The following is a 24,815-nucleotide window of genomic DNA, read 5'->3' as shown; positions in this document are numbered from 1 at the left end:
ACGGAGGACTGGGGCTGGTTTTACTTCGTTTCTCGCCCTCCAACCCTTGTTCCCTATTGCCTTCGGATCTCATTGGGTGCTGACGAACGTCTAGTTATCCTGTCAAGTTCGGGGTGAAAGTACGGAGCAGAGATGTTATCTTGACTTAGTCTATTTGTTGCTAAGTCAACTACCCGCTCGCGTTACTCTCCGAATTCGCCTGGGTAGTGCACAAGTTCTCCTTACTTGAATGCATTGGATAACCTTATCTATCTTGTATATCATGATGCATATTTCAGGGGCGCATAGTCAGCCCTGAGCAAGGAGAATCTGTCTCAGATAACGAAAATAAATCGCGCGAGACCAATGCCCGTGATCGAGACTCACTCTCCTTTCCCAGACCATATCGCAGTCAAAAGGTCGGAGAATAGTACCGTCAAACCGACTCGCAGAAGAAGTCCAGAGATCCCAAATTCAGTCGCGCATGCCCCAGAAAACCAAGTTTATGCCAAGCCATACCCAATCCAGCGTATCTAGGTTCAATGATCGACGCGGATCACCCTTCTTATGCATGTAAATATTCCACATTCTGTCATCGCGCGTCTCCTGCGTTCCACATGAAGCCCCTGGGGTGAAGATACGCGGGGCTTGGTCCTACATAGACAGGTGGTCACGTTCAAAACTTTCTTGCAACGATGGCTGTCACTCCAGTCTTCACCCACTCCTGAAGCACCTATTGTCGAGAGGCCGACCATGTCTGGCCACATCAAGTTCGCGGAGCCGACCTCGGATAAGGCTAGCAAAGACGGCGCTAGGGGGCGCGGACAAGAAAAGGGGTCGGCACAGAGAGCACCTTCTCCAGGAAGTGAAATTGTTTACCCGACAGGATGGAGACTAGTGCTCACCACCACAGGGTATGTGTCAAGTGAAATCAGATTTCGGATGAGAAAGGCTGACGTTCTGATAGACTCTTAATTGGGTTTTTCCTCTCTAATTTGGATGTCACGATTGTGAGCTCGGCTCTCACGAGTATCACAGATGACCTGGAGGGCTTCGAGAAGAGAAGTTGGATTATTACTGGATATCTGGCCACATACACAGGTATGACTCAAATTGCGGTTCTATAATGATTTACCTTTCCTTTGGATTACTTTTTCCTTGAAACATGCATCTTGAAATAGCTTCCCACCGTCTCTATCTCTCTCATTACTGATCTCGTACTACTCCTAGGCTCTATGGCAATATGGACAAAAATCAGCGATATAGTCGGCAGGAAACAAACCACAATCGCTGCTCTTGTTATTTTGCTCGCATTTTCTTTTGGGTGTGGGTTTGCTCAGACAGTTGACCAACTGTAGGTCTAACGTAGTTCTGCGCTCATTTGCTGTCCCAAGGCTAACTACTGAGGCAGTATAATATTCCGAGCACTCCAAGGAATTGGGGGCGCTGGTACATACGCTTTGACTATCCTATGCGTCTACGAGATAACTCCTAAAACGAAGCTTCCAATCTACAGCAGTCTCATGTCATTTTGCCTTGTTTTTGCATCTTTGGTAGGCCCAATCGTTGGCGGTGCTCTTGCGGAAAACTCGGCCTGGCGATGGACGTTTTTTGTGAAGTATGTGATAGCTCAGCATCTGTGTTGAAAGATATGCTAATTAGATTATTAGTGCACCCCTGTGCGTTATTGCAATCGTTGTTATCATCGCTGCGATGCCCAAACACTTCGGTCTTGACCAGCACACTCCTTCATTTCGAACACGAGCCTCTTATCGCTCATTTGCTAATCTCGATATAATGGGATCGCTTTTGATAATGGCTGGCTCATTTTTGATAGTCGCCGTATTGAACGAAACCAATCTGGCATTCTCATGGTCCTCAAGGGACGCCATTGCGCTACTTGTGCTCACGGGGGTTTCATGGATCGCTTTCTTTGCCTGGGAATGGTATATCTCGGGCATTCCGGGCAAAGACCCCATATTCCCCAAGCGATGGCTTTTCGACCGTCCATGGCTGGGAATACTTATGTGAGTCCATTTAAAGTTCATGGCTATCGTACAGTTCTTCTGACACCACTTTTAGTTCTTCGTTTGTCATCGGCGCACCGTACAACGTCGTCCTAGTATATGTTCCACAGCAAGCCCAGCTTCTGTTGGACAAGTCGCCTTTGGACGCTGGTATCTATTTGATTGGGTATTCTGCTGTTGCGGCAGTTGCCGCAGCTATTGTCAATATCGCCAGCGCTAGGGGACGCATCCCGTTTATTTATACTCTGCTCGTGGGCTGTACAGTCCATACTGTCGGTGTTGGGCTTCTCTCTACCATTACCGCTTCTAGGGGCTTCCATGCAACAGATATTGGTTACCTAGTGATTGCCGGTACAGGAATGGGTCTGACAATGGGTATCCTCGTGCTATCGACACCATACATAGTCGAGGACAGAGACCTGGGTATGTGTTTTCCTGACAAGCTTCTCGATAGTAAGGTGACTGATACATTGACTAACTGGTCCGTCGCTTTTCGTTGTAGCCATTGCCACTGGCACCGTGGTTCAGATCCGCTTTCTCGGCGGTGCTATTGGTCTTGCCATTGCATCTAATATCTTGAACGGTCGTCTAGCGCAGCGTTTGCAGGGTGTTTTGACGTCACACGAACTGCACCTATTCCTTGAGAACGTGAAATCGATAGAAAGTCTAAGTCCCCATCTACAGGAGGCGGCGAAGAGCGTTCTAGCTAGCTGTTTCAATACGCAGCTGCTTGTTATGATCGGATTTGCCGCTGCTCAGCTACCGGCGTCTCTACTACTGCTAAAGGCAGGGCGGCAGCTTGCGGCCAACAAACCCTCGGGTACAAACTCAGAGTAAGAAGAGGCTAGTTCTATCTTTTCTCTTTTGAAAATGATCTGTCTTGGGAACAGAATGCAGAATTAATGACGAAATAATCTTTCATTCAATTGATATGCCCGAGGTCAATTTGCTATAATGTATCCACCCCAGGATGATACTATAATATGGTAATACTACACATTATGAGGAATATTCGATAAGGAAGGCGTTAAGCATAGCGTCCAACCTACATGTATTCGGCACTAGGGGTGGCTATATATATCTCTAGACGTGCCTCTCAGTATAGCCAATGTTATTTCATGCCGTCCCACTCCCGATCCATATATATGCATTGTCATTGGCTGCTTTCAGGACTTTGTCATTGTCCCCATGAAGCTACATACCTGTAGAGCTTCCAAGGTCTATGGTAGTAGTTAGGTCCTATGAATATAGAGATTTCCCTGTGGCTCTTTTCCTAGCCTCCCATTATATATACAATAGTTTACCCATCCGTAAATAGTTCATGAGTAGTAGACAAAAGGGAAACACTCAATTTTTTTTTCTTTTATTGGCTGGGTGACTGCAGGTTAACAACAAGGCTGAGACTAAAAAGTTGGTGCGGTTCTCCGCAAAGCGGCTTGTCACCAACGCGCTCTCTGTTTTTAGTCCGCATCAACATCGCAATCATGGCCGCGAAACTGATTGATCGACGCTTCCATAACATTCCAGGTTAATATCATCTTCATTTATCATCAATAGTTAGTCCACTGGTCTCGATACTGATAATTTGACTCTATCCAGGTAAACTTCGGGTTTCCGAGCTGTTCTTCGATGTCCCTGTGGACTACAGCAAGCCCGCTGGGGAGACTCTGAGGCTCTTTGCACGAAGTGTCAGTCGCTTGAACAAACCCATCGAGCTCGCTAAAGCAGAGGGCGAGGATGCCAAAGAGGGCAAGCTACCTTGGCTGGTCTACCTGCAAGGTGGCCCTGGTTTTGGATGTGGTGCCCCGCAGTCTTACCCCTGGGTTGAGTTCATACTCAGCAAGGGTTATCAAGTGTGTGACTTTCACCACGTATCTTGTAGATTGATGCTCAACCATTCTCTAGGTGCTCTTTCTGGATCAACGAGGCACTGGCCTCAGTTCCACTCTCACAGCGGGAACCCTTGCCCGCCAGGGAGATGCAATCAAGCAGGCCGAGTATCTCAAGAACTTCCGTGCAGACAGCATTGTCCGTGATTGCGAGGCCATTCGTGATGTTTTGACGCAAGATTACCCACCTGACCAGCGCCGGTGGAGTATCCTTGGCCAAAGTTTTGGTGGCTTCTGTGCCGTGACTTACCTGTCAAAGTTGTATGTTCTGAAATGAGTCGATCTCCATACCCGAATATCCCGCTGACATTCCTTAACTTCCAGCCCGGAGGGCTTGAAAGAAGCTTTCCTTACTGGTGGTCTTCCCCCTCTTACCAACGGGCCAGACCCTGTCTATGCGAAGACCTACGGTGCGCTCCCCTGTTTCCTCGAGGTATTTTGTTCGAGACATTGACACGAAAACAGAAAAGGTAAAGGAGAGAAACGAGGCTTACTACCAGAAGTACCCCGAGGATGTGAACCGCGTCAAGAATATCATGCAATACCTGACCCGAAACAAAGTTGCATTGCCATCCGGATTGCTCACTCCGTATCGCTTCCAGCAGCTGGGCATTATGTTCGGCTTCCACGGTAAGACCCTCGATTCAGACAACCGAGTTTATTGAAGCTAACACGATCTAGGAGGGTTGGATAGTCTGCACGGTAAACTTTGCTTTGTCTCGTGAAGATCGCATTAAAAATACTAAACCCGAGTCTAGACATTGTTGTCAGAGTCACCAACGATTTGGAGATGTTTGGATTCCTTACTCTGCCGACTCTTTCCGTGATTGACAGTAATGGGGGTATGGATAAAAATATCATCTATGCCATTCTGCATGAATCAATCTATTGCCAAGGGTAAGGAGAAGCTTTCGGTGCTATCAATTTTCCATAAGGTATCTGTGTCTAACAATGAATATAGAAAGCCGTCTCTCTGGGCTGCTGACAGGCTGCGCGCTAGAAACCCGCAATTCCAGATCAATGACTCGCTGCCTGAGATCTACTTCACTGGCGAGATGGTAAAAAGCCCAATCAAGTTGATCTCTTCAATAGAAAGATCTAACACCAATTCTCACCTAGGTCTTCAAGGATATGTTCGAGTCCTACTCAGAGCTCTCAGAGCTCAAGGAAGCGGCCGAAATTCTGGCTACGACAGACGAATGGCCAGCCCTATACGACGAGGTTCAACTGGCCAAGAATGAGGTGCCGGTATATGCTGCAACCTACATAGATGATATGTATGTCCACTATGATCTGGCTACAGCTACTGCTGCCAAGATCAAGAACTCCAAGCAGTTTATCACCAACACTATGTATCACGATGCGCTGCGCAGCAAGTCGGGTGAGATCATGCGTCAGCTCTTCAACCTGAGAGAGGATTCACTCGATTAGTCCACATATGCGGCGTTGAATTTCATACGTATTGTGGATTTTCTAGGAACAACGATGAAACTCAGAACAAGTACCAGTAAAGTCTACGAGAGATTTTGAGATGTAGAGGTAGACTAGAATACGACACAAGGAAAGAAATACATATGTAGGGTTGGGCGTGGACGTAGCATTGGGTATAATAAATCATGAGATAGTATCTACAGGAAACTTTCTTCGTTGTCTGAGTACGAAAGCATCAGAAGATATCAGAAAACCTGTTTGAACTGATCAGTATTGTCACCCCAGTAATAACGACGAAGCGAGACAAAGTACGTACCGCACCGCCAATGATGAATAACCTCTCTTCCTCACGTTGCACCCACTGAGCAATCTTGCTAGCGCTTTGGGCAAGTGCATTTCGATTAGTATTCGGCTCAGCGATACAATATAATTCGAATACAGGGGTTACCCATCCGAACGAAGTGGCTGACCGCGAAACACAGTGGTGAACTTTGACATGGGTATTTTTGGCGTGGATGCTCGCGTGCAAGTTGTTGTACATCGACATCAATCTACAGGCAGTCAGAATCATTGAATATTACAAGCAGCAGTAAGGGTAGAAGGGTGGTGCTCACCTTCGTCGTCGAGTCACCGAGGAAAATTCGGGAGCATACGATGACATGGTGAATTGTACGTTGGCACGCGATTTGTAAAGGAAATGATGTAGAACGGTTCCGGGAACTATATCAGTAGTTGCGGGTCGGCCAATGTCAATTGCCGTTTTGATCTCCTTTAGACTGCCGTTTCTCTCCATTTGCTGTTGTATCATTAGTACTACATACCATTCAATAGCATAGAATTGTCCGATCTCACCTCCACAAGAGCATCACGCATCGCTTGCATCTCAAAGAACGCCTCTTTGTCGGGACTGATAAGAACGATGGCAACAGACTCGTCTTTGGTGATCTCTGCGCTGTTTTCGATGTCGTCGCGAATGTCAAGAAAGCTCACATACATGTATAAATAACCGCTGCTGTTGAAGCCAGGCAAACAGACGGGAATCCAACTTTCTCCGCCGCCGGCTTTGACCCCGTCGGCTTCGAAAACCATGTTGAATAATAGCTGTAGATCGCCTGGATGTAATGAGTGCTTCTTGGGTCGGACAACACTGACGAGCCTTCCGCCGGCCACAAGCAAGCCATATAGAAGACTACTGGCTTTAGTTTTCAAAAGTGCATTGTTGATGGCGTGCCGGTGTTGTTTGCGGATTTTCAGACACTCCAGAGCCGATAGCAACGTCGATGGAGATCCTCGCGTGAAACTGTCTGCCAGAGATGAGAGAAGGGTCTCCGAACCCTGCAATGGCCGCGACAGATCAGTAGAAGGTCGCACAGAGAAGAGATGGGTTAAAGAAGGCAGCGTTAGCGTAGATAAGATCTGCATATACAATGCTTCCAGTTGAAGCCGAAGCTGATTGTCGCTCTCCATCATACGGCTGATTGCAACTAGGTGCAAAGATCCCCGTGTCAATACAACAAACCTAGTGTCACCAGCGGAGAAGCCTCGCAGATGGTCATTTGCATCTTCGTAAAATGAAATAATTGTCTGGATAACCCCGACATAGCCAGATATCAGGCCGCCATCGCCGTGCCTTGTCCAAATCGGCTTACCAGCGGCGGATAGGATCACATAGTGCTTGCGCTTTGCTTTCCACCGCTGGAGTAGCAGCTCTGGTATGGGTTAGTATTATAAAATAAAGAGACCATTGATTATTGACACAAACCTTCGTTATCGCCTTCCTCGTTGAGCTCGCCGACGGCTTCAAATTCGCTTAGAATTCCATCGTCATCTATATCGTCGGCCGCAAATTCGGGGAAGTCAAGTAGACCTGTAGCGCCTTGTCGTTGACTACCGGGCGCTGTCGAAGCAAAATCCATAAAAAGCGCTTCAACTTCCCCGGGATCACCATTTGGAATTGAGCTTCTAATGCTAGCGGAGTCTCCAGCTTCGCTGCCCCGCGGGCTCGCCAACTGGCTGAGGCTCGCCCTGGCCTTTGGACCCTGGCCCAGACCACGAACAGCTAATGTGGAGTAAGCGCTGTCAGCAGCTTCCGGTGATTGTGTCTCGATATCGGTTCGTGAGATAGCTGTCGTTGCCTCTGCCTGTAGAGCTGTCCGGGAGCCCGTTTCGTCGCTCAATAGACTCAACGTATTAGGTCGCGGGGGTAAAGGGGGCCGCTCTCCTTCCGAGCTGTCACTGCGCCCATCATGGTCTGGGATTGATGGGCTGGAAAGATACGGTTGCTTGGAGGTCTCGACAGGCTGTTGGCCGTCGGTTTCTGGGTCTTGCTGTGTATTCATCCCCGCTGCGGGCATGCGCTTTTTGACGCGGGCGCTCGTCGCGGGTCTTCAGGCTATTAAATGCTCATTGTTTATTTCAAATATTCGGAGTCCTTGATCAGTTGTGTTTGTCAATTTGATAGTTGGCGGACGTTGACGTCGGCGAGTCGGAGCTACCCCAAGGCGGAACAAAACAAATGAACGTGGCCACCTGCGTTGACTCCTGGTCAACATTCAACCGCAAACTCCCTTTCCCACAGGGCCATCCTCGATGTGCTAAATATGACGGAGGGTAGTCCGAAGCTTTCACAACAATTCTACGTCCGTCGTTGGCACAATGAGTCTTGATCCCAATGCCTTTCCGAGGTCGAACTCCCCCGCAAGCTCCGAGAGCTCCTTGACGCGCTCCCGTCTACAAGGCAAGGAAGGTATGCGCCCACCCCAGTCATCGCATGAGAGGACAGTTGTCTGATTATATCTGGTGGTTTTAGGGTCCCTCAAGAAAGACAAGAACTACCGCCGATATGCGTCTAGTGTTGAACGAGCGCTTTCGCTCTTCGACAACGCTCTCCAAGAATGGGCTGACTATATCTCATTCCTGGGTCGCCTGTTAAAGGTGAGTTCGCTCGACTTAGTAGCGATGTTCCGTAGCATCGCTGATAATCATTATTAGGCTCTCCAAACCCACCCACCCGATCAGCCTGTCGTCCCTCATAAAGTGTTAGTATCGAAGCGACTCGCCCAGTGCTTGAACCCATCGTTGCCATCAGGCGTACACCAAAAAGCCCTCGAAGTCTACACGTACATATTTGGATTGATAAAGGTATGCATGGCCACATGAAAGACTGCCAGTGTGCTTACTGATGTATGTGTTTATAACCAGCTCGAGGGATTATCGCACGACCTGCCTTTGTACCTCCCTGGGCTTGCGCCAACATTGACTTTCGCCTCTCTTACTGTTCGCCCGTTATTTCTGTCTTTGGTGGAGGGATACATCGTTGATCTGGAACCATGGGCTATCCGTCCCGCCTTGAAAGCAATCATTCTAGCCCTACTTCCAGGCCTCGAAGAGGAGACAAGTGAGGATTTTGAGCCAACACTACGCACAATTAACAAACTGCGAGATGCTGCTGCACAACTTGAAACACAGAGGACTTCTGAGACCGCGGCATCTGGGCAGTATTTCTGGCAATGCCTCTTTCTTGCATCTATAACGAACCCTAGTCGACGGCTTGGTGTCCTCGCATATCTGAACCGCTACCTCCCGAAACTAGGTATTGCAGATCGTGGACCGAGCACGGCTGGCGGGAGCGATCCGCAGAACATTCCGCCCGAGATATTGGCCGCAGCGGACTCGGTTATTCTACCGGAGCCTGGCCTCTTGATCAGATGTGTTGCATCGGGCTTATCTGATGACCAGGTCCTTGTACAACGGAACTTCCTTGATCTCCTTGTCACCCACCTTCCACTCAGCTCTCCGATTTTGCAAAACAAAATCGCAGCTGGTGACATTCAAACGTTGGTAATTGCAGCAGTGGGAGTGGTCACTCGGCGAGACATGAGCTTGAACCGCCGTCTCTGGGCCTGGTTTTTAGGACCGGATTCCCAAAACGATGTCTCTTCGGTGGATGGCCGAAAATTGTCATCGGAAACCGCTCGATCTGCCTCCGTAGATGGAAAGGAACTTACTCAATCACAATACTTCAGCCGGGTAGGCTTACAGCCATTGGTCACTGGTCTACTGGATATGATCAAACAAGCACCGAATATTCCTTCCGAAAGGACCAAGCCATTTCGCATAGCTCTGTCGCTAATGGATCGCTGGGAAATTGGTGGATACATTGTCCCTGCTGTTTTCTTGCCCACTGTACGCAGTGTTCAGGCATTTGAATCCACAGCCCCCGAGAACCACTTTGAAGAGGTTTTCCGCAGTGCGAGCGCCTTTTTTGATGGCGTTGAAAGCGGTGTGATATTCTCTGAGCTTCTGAGGCTGGTTGATTACCGGTCTTCTGGAGTAGACGTTGATAGCGACCAAGTGTTGCGTGACTTGGATCTTGCACTATTTATCATTGAGAATTTCAACGTGCGCGAGGAAGACATGGTGCAGATCCATGTGCCTCTGCTGGCATTGTCAGTGCTCGTGAAGATGAGAGAGATTCCATCCAAGGAGAGCACCCCCAACAAACAGGCCGTGACCGCTGCATTGAACAAAGTTCTCAAATCGTTGACTGGTTTACTCACAGAGCGGGCATTCTTGAGAAAGACGGGTCCTGAAAAAACTGCTGGCAACGACACAAAGGGCCGTGGTACTGATATCTTGAGAACTGTCCACAGTTTTTACGAACAGAGCAAAAATAGCTTGGAGCTTCCACCTCTTCCTTACGCTCCGAAGAACCTTGGCGAAATGATCATTCGAGAGGCTCACGAACTAGCTATTGCGGCGCTTGAAAGCCGCAATGGCGACCTATCTGTCCACGAACCACTCGATATTCTTGTGACTCTGCTCAAGAAGCTTCCAAGGTCCCGCGTTCTACGAGACCGAAAACTGTATGAAGCGCTCTCTCAGCGATTAGGCTCAGGGAAGGACAAACCAACAACCGCCTCTTTCTCTGTCATATCGACAATTGCTTCGACGGTGACGAGTTTGTTTTTCATTCACACTCCCGGCTTCTATATCAGCTATGAGGATGCTTGCGATCTGATCACCCCTCTTGTCAACCAGCTCTGGTGGTACTTATCCCCCCCTCAGTCCAAAGTTTCACGTGGAAGCCGTCCGCTGCTTATGGCTCCTGCACTCAATTTCTTGGATTGATCACCTTGTTGAAGCGTCTTTGACAACTTTAATGGTCAATGTGTCAACTGCAGCATCCCGCCACCTCTCGTCGGAGCAACAAGCTGAGCGATTCTATGTCTTGTGGAACCACAGTCATCACAGCACACATGAGCAGCCGCCAAAGCAAGTGCTTGATGTTGGAGGGACCCTGTTCTCTTATCAATGTTCGATGCTCGAACGCCCCCTTTTCGTTGTCCTCGATCTTCTCTCCGAAGAGTCAAGTGACAGTTCACAGAGCGTTCAACTATGGCTTCAAGACTTGCCATCTATCCACAAGTAAGTCGGCTTCTCGTCCCGACGCGTTATCCATATCTAATAGCTTATCAGAGTTTTCCATGTGGTAATCTCGAACCTTGATGAGCTTTCTGAGCCTGATGAAATCAGCGAGAAAAAGACAGACAACCACTCAATTTCCCCGGATGACTACAAAGAGTGTGACTACCTGCTACGGACAGCCTCAAATATCATATCTGCGCTTTCGCACAATGGATGGATCGCACTTCTTACTCATGTGCTAGGCAATGAGAAGCGTCTTGAAGCAACCAAATCTGAAGGTGGGTAGTTTATCTTTCACGAAACAATTGTTGCTAATATGGATTCTTGGATAGATAATGCAGACTTCAAAAGTCTCCATTCTGCCATATTTGAAACTTCTCTTCGAATCATCAGCACACTGTCCCCAGCTCCTATGGAATTTAACTTAGATGGAGAAAGACTGCATAAGGACGCACTCCAGCTCATGCGGCAACTTCTCCTTGGGCCCGGGGCGGAGGAATTAGTGGAGTCTGGCATTGATGATTTCCTGGTGGAGCGCCTGCTTGTCTCTTCTGAGGGGGGCAGTATTGCGGTGCAGGGTGCACTAATCGACGCACTACTTGCTGCGTTGAAGGTGCGATTTGCGCAAGCATATCTACCACCACCGCCACCTCGCCCAAAACATTTACGAGCTAGCTCTCGAGATCGGCTGACCAGTCCTTCGATCTTGTCTTTCACCAGTGACAAGGGAGACAGGAGACAATCGATCCCTCAGCTACCGCAGCCACCAGAGCGGCTTTTGGATTGCCTTTTGAAGGGAATCAGCTCACCTAAGTCCCGAGAAATTGTGGACAAGTGGATAGTGTTGCTCTGTGAGGTGCTCCCTCTATACTCAGGTTCCATATTCCAGATTCTATTGATGCTCGTGGAATGTTTCTGCAGGGAGATTCGAGCGTCATATGGCAGACTCCAGCTGTCCTTCCAGCAAACAGAGGATTGGCCGCAGGACCGTTCCGAGCATGTCACAATTGCTCTTCTGAGTGGCCTCGAGAACTGTATCGCAAACGCCCACGAACGTCTCATTGTGGAGGAGTCCAACGTTCCAACAGTCAAGAGCCCTGACCAAGCGCAGGGCTTTTTCGGAAACATGGTGTCTGGGGTATTCAACTCCGAGGGCGGACAAGGCCGCCCAAATACAGCCAACGACCGCCTGACTGTTCTTCTCTGTTTCCAAGATGCCGTTCGCCTATGCTTCTCCATCTGGGCGTGGGGTGCAGGAGATCACAGTGACTCTCCCCCTGATTGCGAATCTCTGGCCTCGTTTCAATACACCTCGTTGCGAATGAGAAACCGCTCAAGGCGAATCTTAGAGCACTTTTTCACCGCAGAGGCACTTGAATGTCTTGAGACCTTGGTGGAAATGTGGACCAAGGCTGATACGGAGACAGCGTCACTTATCTTCAATCTCCTCCATACTCTCGATGGGTCAAGCCCAAAGATCACCATCCCTGCGATTTTCAATGCAATCTACACTCGCACTAATCCTACTGCCTTGGATCCTAGCCGGAAATCTTCGTTAACCTCCAGTCTCTCGGAGTCCGAGCTTGCTAGCTTTTTGGTTACCTATGCCCGCTCACTGGACGATGATGTCCTCGACGAGATTTGGACTGACTGCACAACTTTCTTGCGCGATGTTCTTAGCAACCCATTCCCGCACCGGCAGATCCTCCCACGTTTGATTGAATTTGCGGCTATTTTGGGGGTGAAATTGGAGAATACAACGTTTGGTGAAGACCGCCGTATGCGAAAGGAACTTGGAGTATGTGTATCCACTGCTGGTTTCATCACAGTCACTGACAATTATAACGCAGGATGTTCTCCTACGACTCCTTACCGCAGTCTTTACCAGCAAGCCCCTAGGCCTCAACCACGACACTGGGCCTATGGCACGATCATCGGTAGAACATGAGCGTACCTCGGTCTCTCATACTGGACCCGATGATATGCTGAGCATTCTAGCGGTCTCTATGCCGTCGTTTATCACGACCCTGGGTGATTCAGATCGGATCAACACCGCCATTACCAGTGTCTCGACTAATGTAGTGGGCCCTCTCATTCGGTCACGTCTCTTCCCTAACAATCTCAACCGTAATGTCATGGTTCTTCTACAGCAAATGGCAAAAGTACCAGCTGCGGCGAAAGTGTGGAAGAAGGACATATCGGACGCATTCAATGATGTCCGGTTCTTTGGCTTGCAGTTGGATTTGGTGAAGAATAGCTGGATGGACCTTCTGCGCCAGTGGGTTCTCGCTGACAAGGAACGGCTATCCGAACTTCTTGTCCGTCTTCCACCCCCAAGCTCAGCCGGTATCATGTTCGGCGTGGGAGCCTCGGCGGCCCGATTGGAAGCCGATGGCAAAGCGCAGCTCAACCTCCGGCGAATCGCGCTACTTCTGCTTTCCGCTAGTGATGATTACTTTGTTGGTGAATTACCGGCATTGCTTCAGAAACTGGAAGATCTTCTTGCGGCAACCAGCTCCTCGTCGCCTTCTTCTGCCACGCGGGCGGAAGTGTTCATGGTTCTTCGAGCAGTCGCGCTGAAGACCTCTACCTCCGCCATGGCGCCATTCTGGCCACTGATCAACACGGAACTGCAAGAAGCTATCTCCGCAGTACCAGAGGGCTCTCAGCCGGAGCTCTACAACTCTTACTCGATGCTTCAGGCGTGCAAGCTTCTCGACATATTGCTTGTCCTCGCTCCAGACGACTTCCAGCTCCTTGAATGGCTTTTCATAACTGACACGATTGATGCGGTCTATCCGCCCGACCGCTGGGAGCCCATCGCTCTAGCAGATGAAGTCTCTCAGTCTTTCGGTCCACGTGGTGCAGGCTCACCCACTGTCCCGGCGGAGACGATCGAGCCCCAGGGTCGCAGTGGTCTTAAGCGGCCGTGGCTTATCTCCGACTGGATCCGAGAGACACCCAAGGACGATATTGTTGAGCGCGTCCTGCGCCCATTCTTCGCTCGGTTGAGTATTTATGTGTTTGAGAGTACGTACGGCATGGGCAGCGTAGATTTCGCAGTGTGCCGAAACGATCTGTTGGCGGATCTCTTCAACGAGAGTACAATGGCCAATTAAGCCAAGCAATAGATCACGTACTTTATTTTCCTTGCTAGATATCACATTTGAATGATTCTAAATACATTTATTTTGTATGGCTGTAGTCTCCCTGTTTGTATACAAAAGGCCTCAGGTCTCCAAGTTCCGACCCGCCCGAACCTCCGCAATTCATCAACGTCACTTCCAACAACTCCCCTTGCCACCATCTTCCACCAAACAATCCATAAATCTCCCCTCTACATTTGAAATAATATTGCCAATATGCCTATTGGTACAAAGATCTTTCTCCCTTTGCGGGGACGCGTCGGCATCCGGTCCTTTTCATCATCCCGCGCCCGCTGGGAGTCCGCCGCGCCGCTACCGTCAAGCAAGCCTGTTGGAGCTTTCCGAGGAGGGTATGAGAAATTCCTTGTTCCTAATGGCACTCTATGTCAAATGCCCATGTCTTTCTAAGCTTCTTGCTAATATCCGATAGTGTCTTTGGGTTCCTGGCTGGATCTGTTGCCGCCAGCGCGTCGGTGTACTATTACATCCTAGCAGAGTACCGATTCGCCAATGAGATGCTATCTGATGATATTGTGGTATGTCTAGAGCTTTCCGACTGCTGTATCTGTCGGACGACCTCCCTATTTTCTCTCTATGTTTTGATCTTTGCAGAACTGATTGTCTGCTCTATAGGCTCTTCAAAAGGCTACCATCAAGCTCCAGTCATACATTACAGAACTGGAGACCAAAGTCGATCAGCTGCACAAGAAGAAATAGTACCTGATCGCTATGTTTCGCATGTGTATTTATTATGGCTCGGGGGTGTTGGGTGGGTTTGTTTTCTGTGCATAAGCTTGTCAACCCTGGCCATGAAGCCCATTCTCACTCTTTGATGGGCAGGACGTGGCTTCTTCTTCCCTTTTTTGCATCGAAATAGTATCATCTTTTCAAATACCACATTTTCTTTTTTAAAAAATATTGAATTGACCAACTAAATCTTTAGCCCTGTACATTGTACTCCCTACCCCGAACTCCACTGCAAACAAAACAAACATTTTATCAACTCCAACAAACTCCCCGTCTCATCAACTTCCACATCACCAAAACATCCAACACCAAATCCTCCAAAATGTTCCGCGTCGAACTCATCTCAGACACATCAACAGCCACACCAGGCTGGTCCTACGCCCCAACCCGGGGCTTCGACCCCACACAAGCAATGGCCCCAACCCTCGGGCGGAAACGCGGCATCCGCGACACCGGCAAGGGCGGCGACATCTCCTCTCGACAAGCGAACGCGATCGCACGCCATCTCGCCGAACTAGACCGCGAGAACCAGCGCGACGTCTCGATCCCAGTACCAGTAAGACAAGCGCGCGAAGCCGGGGCCCGCGGCACACGAGCAAAAACCACCTCGAACGTCCGACGCATCCTCCAGTCCCAAAAGACCTTCCGGAACCACCTCGACGACGAAGAAGCAGCAATTGCCTCAGGCAGCGGGGGTGTCGGCGGCATGCAGGGCGCGGGAGGCGCGAGCGTCGTCGCGGCCAAGGGAAGCAAGGCTGCTGCTATGCGGCGCAGCGCGACACCGGCTAGTGCTGTAGGCGTTAAACGTCCGTCGGCGGCTATGGGCGCGACTGGTCCGTCGACGCCGGCGCGGGTGACTACGGATGCTGAGGCGGATGTCAATGATGAGGCGCGGAAGCCGAAACTTATCAAGTCGGAATATGATAATGATCCGCTTTTGCGGTCGTATGCGCCCCCTGTGCCTTCTGATCGGATCATGCAGCGGTTGCTGGCGGAGCCGCCGCTTTCTTATAATGCGTCGCGTGCGAAACCGCAGGCGTCGGGGCGGCCGGGGCGGCACTTTTGTTGTATGTGTGGGTATTGGGGGAAGATTCGGTGCAAGAGTTGCCATGTGAGGACTTGTAGCTTGGCTTGCTATAAGGTTCATGAGGATTCGAGGTGTGGTGCTTTCTTTTAGCCGTTTGGTGTGTGCTTCTGCGTGTGTACTATTGAGAAGGAGCCTGGCCTGGTCCTGTTCTACTGATGACTTTATGAATTGATACCAAAAACTGTACAATAGCCAATATAAATACTAATGTGATATCATCCAATGCGAAATTGATCTTCTAAAATATGTCTAAAGAAGGCTCAACATTTCAAGTCAATGCCCGCGCGAAGCTCGTCTTCGCGAACCTCGAACATAACCTGCACGCCGACGAAAAGTACTACACAGCAGGAGACCATGTACGCCAGGCCAGAGTATGAGCCCGTTAGGCCGGCAAGCAGATCCTTTAATCCATCCAGGCCCAACGCAAAACCGACCAAGTTTGCGATCATCATCATAAGGACGTTCCCAACGGAGCCAATGCCACAGATGACACGATACGTATTGGGACGAGAGCGCCAGCGGTGGGCGGGGAAAAGCATGCCGCCCAAAACCTCTGGGAGAACGAAGAGAGTAACGAGCCAACCCCACATAAGCAAGCGGAGGTTGATATCGTGCCATAAGGCGACGAATGTGAAGACCAGTAGGAAGTTGCGAATTTGCAGGAACTTGCCCATGAAGTTGGATTGAGGAGGTGAAGCTGGTTTGGGTGCCCCGGGTGGCCTCCGGCCACCGCCGCCGCCCAGTGGGATGTAGATGTAGCGGACGATCCAGCGGTTATAGGAGCGGTGCCAGCCACGCCAGAAGGCCAAGGCGGAGTAGTTGTTGGACATGCAGCGGACCATGTTTTCCGGTGGGTCAATCCCGTCTACGAGGGCCCAAAGACGGAAGAATCGCCAGGGAATGAGGAGTTTCAGCCAGATTATGTGCAGGTTGAAGTAGGCAAGCATACTCAGCTGCCCCGGGGTAAAGACGGACCAGTCTGGGCCAGCCTTGGAGATTGCTACTGCATAAATATAGTGGAGTATAAGCTCCATGCAGAGCAGGGTGAGACCAAAGCGGATGGCGTACATCGTGATGCGAGGTCGAGTGAGTGACGCCGATGTGTATCGCTGTTGGGATACGTAGTCATTGAATGTCAAGATCGGACCGGCCAGGTACAAAGGTGAGTAGAGAACATAGGCGATGTAGTTGCGGAATGTAAAAGCAGCTGGTTCTGCGGGGATCTTGACCCGGTCACGGTCAGAAAGGTTCGCAGGGTCTAGTTGCTTCTTCTTGTAGAACTCGGTAAGTTTGATTGTCATTTAGGATTTGACGGCTGGCCAACACGGGAAGACTTACTTCAATTGGACTTGCCGCAGGGTAGTCTACACTCCAGTGGTTATCCATGTTGAAACTGATGAGGCGCAATACCGTGACCTTGAAAAGAACCTCCCATCGCGGCATCAGTCCCCCAAGATCATCTAGAGTCTGAGCCCATTGGACTAGCGAGGTGGTGCCATCTTCTGGCGTTCCAGAACCCGGAGCGAACACCTTCACTATCCGCTCAAGGGAGTAACCACCGCTTAATTCGTTGGCAAACAAGATGCCGAGGTTGAAGATCCATGTGGCGGCAGGCACGTAGGAACGCGGAACAACCTTGCCGATTCGGAAGTTGATATACAGAATTAATAACACCTTGAAGGCGGATACTCCGTGAAGCGCTACTATGAAGACCAGTCCGAACCAAAAGTCGAAGCGCATTCGCTGTTCAAGTTGCGCCTCGCCCGCAGCAATCACGGAATGGTTTGGTTGTTTTGTTCCGACGTTTGAGCGATTCACGTACAACTGATAAGCACGGCGAGCCAAAGGATGGGCGATTAGGAGTAGTAGGAGTGAAGGGATATTGTCGCGAAAGCTTTCATATTGTGCATCGGAGTTGTCCTAAGGGCATTGGAGCAATAATGTCAGTCGGAGCTGGCCTCGTGGAAGCGGATGGCTGAGCGCCGAGCGTTTCGCACTTACCACCTGACGACCAGGGATCCAACCGGGGGATAAAAGGTGAGAGTATGTGGAGTAGACGGGGTGGCTTTCTGTGACGTTGATCCTCTGTCAGAATTTCGAGAAGCAGCATTTTCTCTGGCCTGCACACACCCTTCGAGACATCGATGACAGTTTTAAACATCAATGGGACAAGAATAATAAAGAACAAGTAGTAGACAAAGAATTCGGGTGTGCGCCAAAGTGAAGGTGACGCGCCCTGGGCGATTACATTGGCGCGGGCATCTTTGGAAGGTCGTGTGTTGGCGTGGGCAGGGGTTGCGGAAGAGGTAAAACGAGTGTCAAGGGTGTCTAGCGAGTAGACCCGCCGAAGCCAGGCGAAAATGGAGGGCATTTTATATCAGTAGCATGGCCGGCGCAGGTCTGGAGAAGTTGAAGTCGGGGAGATGTTTGAGATTCCAATGTTTACTCAGGGGCCAAGGACCGCCACTCGGTAGGTGGCCTCAACTATATCCTATCTCGACACGGAACTAATGAGTTTTCCAATGTAACATCAAAATAAAAATAAAAACGATTTCCATTTTATATCAAAATGATCGACGAACTGTCTACGGAGTCCAGCATTGTAAGGTTGTAGATCCTTCCAAGGTTGTGCGGACCCAATCAGCACCAATTAATATCACATCGAGTCATACGAAAGTATTCACCTCCCAGTTGATAACATTCATTTTCCGAGGCAGAGTATATATGCGATCAGCTTGACCTTTGAGGTTAATATATAACTTTGGGGCCAAGCAACGGGTAGCCCAAAAGGAAATTGAGGGTTCAAAATCTGCAAAGAATCACTTATGTATGGACATGAAAGACAGAAAGACCAAATTGAGAAGAAACATAGAGTAATAGTATATCTCTAAATCAATGTCGCATCTGTCTATACCCTTAGCTCTCTCAAAGAGAAGGATTGTATGTTGTATATCAGCCGTTATGCTGGGGCCCACAATGTTCTCCAGGCCTTGACATCAACCTCGTATACTTCAACTCTACATCCTCCAACTCTTCAACGAAACCCATTTCATCCAAAATGTCAAACATACGAGTATGCCTTCTACTATATATATCACATTCAGCCCTAGCATGCACATCGCCACCCCGTAGCACAGCGAGAGCCAAAACCTTGGAAGATTTCCCCGCTGACATTATATGCACTCCAGGTTGCTTTCAAAGTCCATGGCACCGTCCAAGGTAGGTCGACCTCATGACTTGTCCATGATCATCAAACAATACCATTCACTTTGTCACTGACATAAGTACATAGGTGTCGGCTTCCGGTAGGGAATATCCCCATATTCTCCCCATGACAGATGACATCATAGTCCATCGACTAACCAGTGACCACCGCGCTCCACAGAGACTTCGTCCAAAGATGTGCTAATCTCGATGGTCTCAAGGGCTGGGTTAGGAATACTACTTGCGGAAGAGTGGGTGATTCCCTGTCGTGGCCCCGGACGTAGCGCTTACTGGATCTTACCAGGTCGAAGGTGAGGCCCAAGGCACCGACGAAAAAGTACAGAAATTCCTCCAGCGCATCGATAAAGGTCCTCCTAGGGCTCATGTAGTGAAGCTGGAGAAGCGACACTTGGACGTGCGTGGTGACGAGGAGGGATTTGCCGTGATGCGGACAGCAGAGTCAATGTTCAAACCTGGGAATTAAGATCTGACTTCTTTTTCTATTACAATCAATCAAAACACAAGTCGAGGCCATGGTCAGAGTGGTTCTTCTAATTCATCATGTTGAGACAGTACCTTTTTAGATGGTTGACTGTAAAGCTATGGTTGCTACTTAGGTACCTTAACTGCATAGAGCAAACTGTATATTGAAACAGACATTCTTGTTATTAACAGTCAATACCAGCCACGGCGCTCGGAGACTTTCGATCATGCGGGAACTATGGTTTTTAGAATACAAATTTCCAGCCATATCAAACAGCTGGGGCTCAATAGCTTGGCTAGTATATCACGGACTAACAGATACAAACAACACGCAAAGCATTGAGATAAGGCTAAAAAGGGAAGTTACAGAAGGGGATGAAAGATGGAGGTATGAGACGTCCATGGATAGCGATTCAGGGAGCTGAGTCGATGTTAGAAGAAGAAAAATGGCTAAATCATCGGTCTTCAACCTATACCTACATTTGTAGGTATGTAATGCTCATCAATTCTAGGCCTGGGGTTTTCGAATAAGACGATATAGCCCACCTTGCTAGCCCGCGGAGGTTGTAATACTACGTACTCAAATTCAATGCACTGGGAGAGATACCAGTACTTTTGCCTCTTTTGACGTTTTCGTATATCGAAGGAAAGTATAGGAAGACGAGGGATATAACGAAATAGCGAAAGAGAATGACAGCCGTAAAAAGAAGAGTGCAGACCTTGACTGCAGACAGGACATCTGACAGGCTATTTATATGTGCATCGATCTAGTATAGATCTTTCATGAAAGATATACCACTTGTAGTAAGTAATTGCTATGCATGTGCGTTGATCGGCAGGAAACGGGCGAAGATTTACTCCTTTTCTCGATTACCAACCAGTCATCAATTCAGTCACCGGTGAAATAGAAGAAACGGGTATTTTCAAGATCCCGAGACCACAAAATGACCTCAAATTCACTCCGGGCTTTGATACCGAATATTTCTCGGGACTGAATGCAAACGGCTTGTAGGGCTGCCCAGACCCCGTGGTGGCCACGTGCTGAGTCATATCGCCGTTCCCGGTCCCTTCCGATGTCACCTGCCAACAAGAACTTGACAGGAGAGAATAGTATTGATGATATGGAACGTATGAATATCTTGCAGGGATAATGGGAAGGCTGATATATTCGCTTCTTGTTCAAGTGTTGCAATAGAGATATGATCTTGAGGGATAAGTGATATCATGAGAGGCCGATGGAAAGGGGAATCTTGGAACATCCAGGTGCCTGGGTGATGAAGTATATGGGATGTCATCACTTCCAGGTACAACCTCAGCATTTCCGGTGGGTTTTCTTTGACATTTTTTTTCTTTTTGGAAATGTCCCTGGTTTTATTCGTCACCCAAGGATTGCGTATGTTATTTACATGAGTATTTAAAGCTTTATAAGGTTGGGGGAGTTACCTTCATCTCTCTTCAACCGCAAACACAACCCACAACTTCAATCTTGAACACTTCTTGTGTATATTATTCATCATACATCATCTTCTTCTTCACCTTATCATCTTCATCCCCTTGAATACCTTTATCACTTTCAGTCGTGTCCGACCTCAACTCTCTGTCATTGGTTCCATCATGAATACTCTATCAGTGAGGGCTCCCTTGCGGGCTGCAGCAAGGCCACAGTACCTGCACCTTGCTGTACGAACCTGCTCGGGCGTTGTAGCGACGACACTCAATTCTTCATGTGGGGTCAGCAAGCGCACGTCGGCATTCAGCCTCACATCCAAGCGCCCTATTTCGTCAACACCCAAGAGCCAGACTATTACAGATTACTTCCCAGCACCAGAGACTCCAAATGTTAAGGAAGTGCAAACAGCATGGGTGCATCCAGTGTAAGTATATCCGTAGGCCATCTATCTGAGCCAGACACTAACTCTACGCCAGATACACCGAGGCGCAAATGCAAAGTATTCAAATTGCCCACAGACAAACTGCAAATTGGTCCGACTGGATTGCCCTAGGAACTGTACGCTTCTTCCGATGGGGCATGGACACAGCGACAGGATACAAGCATCCCAAGCCCGGCGAGGAACTACCGGCCAGGTTCAAAATGACCGAGCACAAATGGCTAAATCGGTTTGTTTTCTTGGAAAGCATAGCCGGTGTTCCCGGGATGGTGGGCGGCATGCTGCGACATCTCCGTAGTCTCCGCAAAATGAAGAGAGACAATGGATGGTACGCGTTAAAAGCCCCTGACACACTACTTCAAGGCTAACCCAATTCCTTTTATATAGGATTGAAACCCTGCTCGAAGAAGCATTCAACGAACGCATGCACCTCCTTACCTTCCTGAAACTGGCCGAACCAGGCTGGTTCATGCGCGTGATGGTTATCGGCGCCCAAGGAGTCTTCTTCAACGGATTCTTCCTGTCGTACCTGATATCCCCGCGCATCTGCCACAGATTTGTGGGATACCTCGAGGAGGAGGCTGTTATTACTTATACCCGCGCCATTGAGGAACTAGAGGCTGGCAATCTCCCGGAATGGAAAGATCTCGATGCACCCGAGATTGCGGTCAAATACTGGCAGATGCCAGAGGGTCAGCGCAAGATGAAGGACCTGCTGTTATTCATCCGCGCCGATGAAGCCAAGCATCGCGAAGTCAACCATACCCTCGCCAACCTAAAGCCAACTCAAGACCCCAACCCCTACCAGATTGAGTACACTGATCCGAGCATAAGTCACCCGACAAAGGGCATTGATAATCTGAGGCCGGAGGGTTGGGATCGTAACGAGATCTTCATGGGTAAACCGAGAACGGAGAAGTCTTGAGGCATTAAGAACGCGCATTTTTATAGGCGTATGAAAAAAATGGGGGATTAGAAAGGGACATTTTGGTCATTTGAATAGCATCTCCTCTCTATTTTACTGGCAACATTGAAGTATGTCATGTTAATGCACAACATGTACCCCCAAGTATGTACCACCTTCAACCTACCTTGTAAGGTTCCAAAGCCTTGAATTCAACCATGGAACGCGGGGCATAAGCTAAACCCAACCAGGCAATCCAGGAACCGATTTTCGAGGCCTTTGGAACTATACAGCATTAATGTAGCTTCATAACTTCCAACAATGGGCAATTGCGAAATGAAAAGGGGCCCTTACTGGCCTCATTGGTTCATTTTGGTGGAATAGGAACACTCATCTCTTTCATCTCCATGTGGTTGACCCGCTTCCCCTTTTAGCCCCGGTTAGTCGAAGCCCCCCTTTTGGCCCAAAAGCAGTTTCTCGCCCGTCGATCCTGCAGGTCTCATTAAACCTTCGTCCTTTCATTAATCCATTTATATAAAAGCCGTTGCCCGTCTGGGGATCGCCTAGGCCTCGTTGTTAACGTCACATCATCCCCCGCAGAATATCCGTCACTGGGCACGTTCTAGTGATTGATCTTCACGCGACCCAGCTCCACCAAATTTGCCCCGGTGAAACAGGCCACGCTGAACAATTCAAATTAAACAAGATGGATGTGCCACGACGGTCCATGGACTCCAAGATGACAGCGTCTATCCGGGCCTCCTCGCCGTCGCCATCGATCCCGGCAACACCAGCTATCTCCTCCTATTCCTCCCCAGACCGTACATTTTCCTCCGAGTCCTCCCGCTCCGTCTCCTCCGCTACCTCCGGAGATGCCAGATCATCCGTCTCAACATCATCCCGCCGCCATGGATATACCCGTGCATTGGGTGCTGAGTTCTCGGACTCGGCCCGCCACCGCGACAGCGTCATGAGTCTCGGCAGTATCGCCCACTTACAATACTATTTTGCGCGGACGGGTCTACTGGACGGGAAGAGCGGGAGGGGCCGCGAGTGGGAAAAGGGCAAGAAAAACAAGGATAATGTGCCACGAGTCCTGATCACCCCTAATCAGCGACACATGGACGATGATATGGTCGCGAGCCCATCAGATATGGCGGACCCGGCAGAGGGCGAATTCGAGGACGAGGACGCCGAGGTGATGCTGCCGCCTACAGTCAGCACATACAGCATCAAAACGCACCACATCCCTCCTCCGCCAGATCTGGTTTTCTTGCGCCGGCAGCTTACGCTCGCGCTGGATAAGGCAGAGGCTAATATCGAGGCAATTGAAAATGGCGCGGAGCCTCCCCCGCGCCCAATCCTCCGGTCAAGTCTTTCTCCGGGTGATATCCCCGAGTCAAATGAGGATGATCAATCCGGGCAGGCCCCGACCCCGATGAATAAGGAGGAGGCGCAGGGTATGTGCATCCTGGACGATGTTACAAATGCAATTCGCGCCGCCAAGATTTACTACACCACCCACGAGAACCCAGAGCGCTTATCATCAATAAAGAGCGAACGAGAGATCCGCAAGGAACTTTTCGATGTCCTGGAAGTATTGAAGCGGTGGGCTGCACGGCATTTTGCCAGCGGTCTGCGAGAGGAGGAACGTGAGCGGATCCAGGGGTGGATGGCGGCTGTGCGCACCATGCTGGCCCGCGAGAAAGCGCTCGAAGACCTTGAAGCTCAAGAGCGGCAGAACTGGGATTGGGCCGCGGGCGATTGGAGAGGCCGTGAGCGCTCCCGCGAGGAATCCTTCCTGCGCAGCTTGTTGCCTGGCGGTGACTCCTTGCCGACCTGGACACCGGTTGAGGAGTCCCCCGATGACTCCCTTCCCACCGCGTTTCTTGATAGGTTCCGGGACGGCCGTGCCCTGGTTCAGTTACACAACCTTGCGATCAAGAAGTCGAAACGTCAATTCGGCGAAATCACGGCTTACCACCATGACATTGCCAAGCCGTACCGGCAGACTGAAAATCTTCAGTTCTGGGTGAAAGCTGCACAACTCCGGTGGGAGCTCCGGCTGGATGTTGATGTTATGGGTGTTGTACAGAATAGTGGCACTGCCGCTTGGAAGCTGTTCGATACTGCACTGCTGGCTTGGTGCAAAACTGTCCGTGAAGAGCTGGTGCGTGATTGGCAGGCGGCTAACCCCGGGCGACCCCCGAGTGCTGGGTTGATTTGAAAGTGTTTGAAGTATTGAAGTGTTGGAAGTTCATGTTTGCATCTCGATTGTTTCCTTTTTTTCCTCTTTGATATCTTTATGGGCACTTGATACGATACCCCTGAATTGTCGCCGACTGTTCTGCCTCTGCATATTTTGGTTTTTGTTGATGGTCTCTTTTGGAATTTTAATTTATTGTATATCTTATTGTGTTTCATTCCATAGACGCGTACGTGCATCATTTGAAGCTTGGAACATTCATCCCCGTGTCTTTCTTTCGTGTTCAGACCGTGTAAGGACATATGGGTGCTGATCCGAATATGCAAATAAGGAACTAACTCCCTTGGGCATTGATTTATTTCTAACGTGTCTAGTGCTTTGACCTGATCGACAAGC

The 24,815-nt window shown here is 49.5% G+C and overlaps 11 protein-coding genes across 11 annotated transcripts; 9 read left to right on the top strand and 2 right to left on the bottom strand.

The window, feature by feature from the left end:
• Positions 1-732: 732 nt before the first annotated feature.
• Positions 733-2,843, top strand: N7489_007436 (uncharacterized protein; the record flags this gene model as incomplete). The annotated part of the gene is made up of 7 exons (XM_056713186.1): positions 733-893; positions 947-1,080; positions 1,210-1,333; positions 1,391-1,597; positions 1,650-2,006; positions 2,062-2,429; positions 2,509-2,843. 7 exons carry the CDS (start codon positions 733-735, stop codon positions 2,841-2,843), a joined length of 1,686 nt encoding a protein of 561 aa, XP_056566901.1.
• Positions 2,844-3,490: 647 nt separating this feature from the next.
• On the top strand, positions 3,491-5,326 carry N7489_007435 (proline iminopeptidase; the record flags this gene model as incomplete). Its single annotated transcript, XM_056713185.1, has 9 exons — positions 3,491-3,533; positions 3,606-3,859; positions 3,912-4,156; positions 4,220-4,305; positions 4,361-4,525; positions 4,577-4,597; positions 4,654-4,792; positions 4,857-4,953; positions 5,015-5,326. 9 exons carry the CDS (start codon positions 3,491-3,493, stop codon positions 5,324-5,326), a joined length of 1,362 nt encoding a protein of 453 aa, XP_056566900.1.
• Positions 5,327-5,571: 245 nt separating this feature from the next.
• N7489_007434 (guanine nucleotide exchange factor MON1) lies at positions 5,572-7,680 on the bottom strand (the record flags this gene model as incomplete). The annotated part of the gene is made up of 5 exons (XM_056713184.1): positions 5,572-5,580; positions 5,643-5,877; positions 5,941-6,122; positions 6,179-7,035; positions 7,089-7,680. 5 exons carry the CDS (start codon positions 7,678-7,680, stop codon positions 5,572-5,574), a joined length of 1,875 nt encoding a protein of 624 aa, XP_056566899.1.
• Positions 7,681-7,981: 301 nt separating this feature from the next.
• N7489_007433 (dopey family protein) lies at positions 7,982-10,456 on the top strand (the record flags this gene model as incomplete). Its single annotated transcript, XM_056713183.1, has 4 exons — positions 7,982-8,072; positions 8,136-8,260; positions 8,318-8,467; positions 8,528-10,456. The coding sequence occupies 4 exons, from the start codon at positions 7,982-7,984 to the stop codon at positions 10,454-10,456; spliced, it is 2,295 nt and encodes a 764-aa protein (XP_056566898.1).
• A 31-nt stretch (positions 10,457-10,487) lies between these two features.
• N7489_007432 (uncharacterized protein) lies at positions 10,488-13,872 on the top strand (the record flags this gene model as incomplete). Its single annotated transcript, XM_056713182.1, has 4 exons — positions 10,488-10,753; positions 10,805-11,031; positions 11,086-12,551; positions 12,604-13,872. The coding sequence occupies 4 exons, from the start codon at positions 10,488-10,490 to the stop codon at positions 13,870-13,872; spliced, it is 3,228 nt and encodes a 1,075-aa protein (XP_056566897.1).
• Positions 13,873-14,115: 243 nt separating this feature from the next.
• Positions 14,116-14,616, top strand: N7489_007431 (uncharacterized protein; the record flags this gene model as incomplete). The annotated part of the gene is made up of 3 exons (XM_056713181.1): positions 14,116-14,249; positions 14,330-14,435; positions 14,533-14,616. 3 exons carry the CDS (start codon positions 14,116-14,118, stop codon positions 14,614-14,616), a joined length of 324 nt encoding a protein of 107 aa, XP_056566896.1.
• A 352-nt stretch (positions 14,617-14,968) lies between these two features.
• On the top strand, positions 14,969-15,823 carry N7489_007430 (putative HIT finger domain protein; the record flags this gene model as incomplete). Its single annotated transcript, XM_056713180.1, has 1 exon — positions 14,969-15,823. The coding sequence occupies one exon, from the start codon at positions 14,969-14,971 to the stop codon at positions 15,821-15,823; it is 855 nt and encodes a 284-aa protein (XP_056566895.1).
• A 170-nt stretch (positions 15,824-15,993) lies between these two features.
• On the bottom strand, positions 15,994-18,104 carry N7489_007429 (putative glycerol:H+ symporter (Gup1); the record flags this gene model as incomplete). The annotated part of the gene is made up of 4 exons (XM_056713179.1): positions 15,994-17,004; positions 17,072-17,653; positions 17,735-17,802; positions 17,864-18,104. The coding sequence occupies 4 exons, from the start codon at positions 18,102-18,104 to the stop codon at positions 15,994-15,996; spliced, it is 1,902 nt and encodes a 633-aa protein (XP_056566894.1).
• A 687-nt stretch (positions 18,105-18,791) lies between these two features.
• Positions 18,792-19,421, top strand: N7489_007428 (acylphosphatase; the record flags this gene model as incomplete). Its single annotated transcript, XM_056713178.1, has 5 exons — positions 18,792-18,806; positions 18,922-18,952; positions 19,026-19,038; positions 19,119-19,188; positions 19,242-19,421. 5 exons carry the CDS (start codon positions 18,792-18,794, stop codon positions 19,419-19,421), a joined length of 309 nt encoding a protein of 102 aa, XP_056566893.1.
• Positions 19,422-21,034: 1,613 nt separating this feature from the next.
• N7489_007427 (alternative oxidase) lies at positions 21,035-22,234 on the top strand (the record flags this gene model as incomplete). The annotated part of the gene is made up of 3 exons (XM_056713177.1): positions 21,035-21,294; positions 21,347-21,637; positions 21,697-22,234. 3 exons carry the CDS (start codon positions 21,035-21,037, stop codon positions 22,232-22,234), a joined length of 1,089 nt encoding a protein of 362 aa, XP_056566892.1.
• A 685-nt stretch (positions 22,235-22,919) lies between these two features.
• On the top strand, positions 22,920-24,440 carry N7489_007426 (uncharacterized protein; the record flags this gene model as incomplete). Its single annotated transcript, XM_056713176.1, has 1 exon — positions 22,920-24,440. One exon carries the CDS (start codon positions 22,920-22,922, stop codon positions 24,438-24,440), a length of 1,521 nt encoding a protein of 506 aa, XP_056566891.1.
• Positions 24,441-24,815: the final 375 nt, after the last annotated feature.

The sequence above is a fragment of the Penicillium chrysogenum genome, assembly GCF_028827035.1.
Source record: "Penicillium chrysogenum strain IBT 35668 chromosome Unknown utg000004l_segment0_segment0, whole genome shotgun sequence".
In the NCBI taxonomy this organism is placed as follows: domain Eukaryota; kingdom Fungi; phylum Ascomycota; class Eurotiomycetes; order Eurotiales; family Aspergillaceae; genus Penicillium; species Penicillium chrysogenum.
This window is presented reverse-complemented; position numbering and strand designations above follow the sequence as displayed.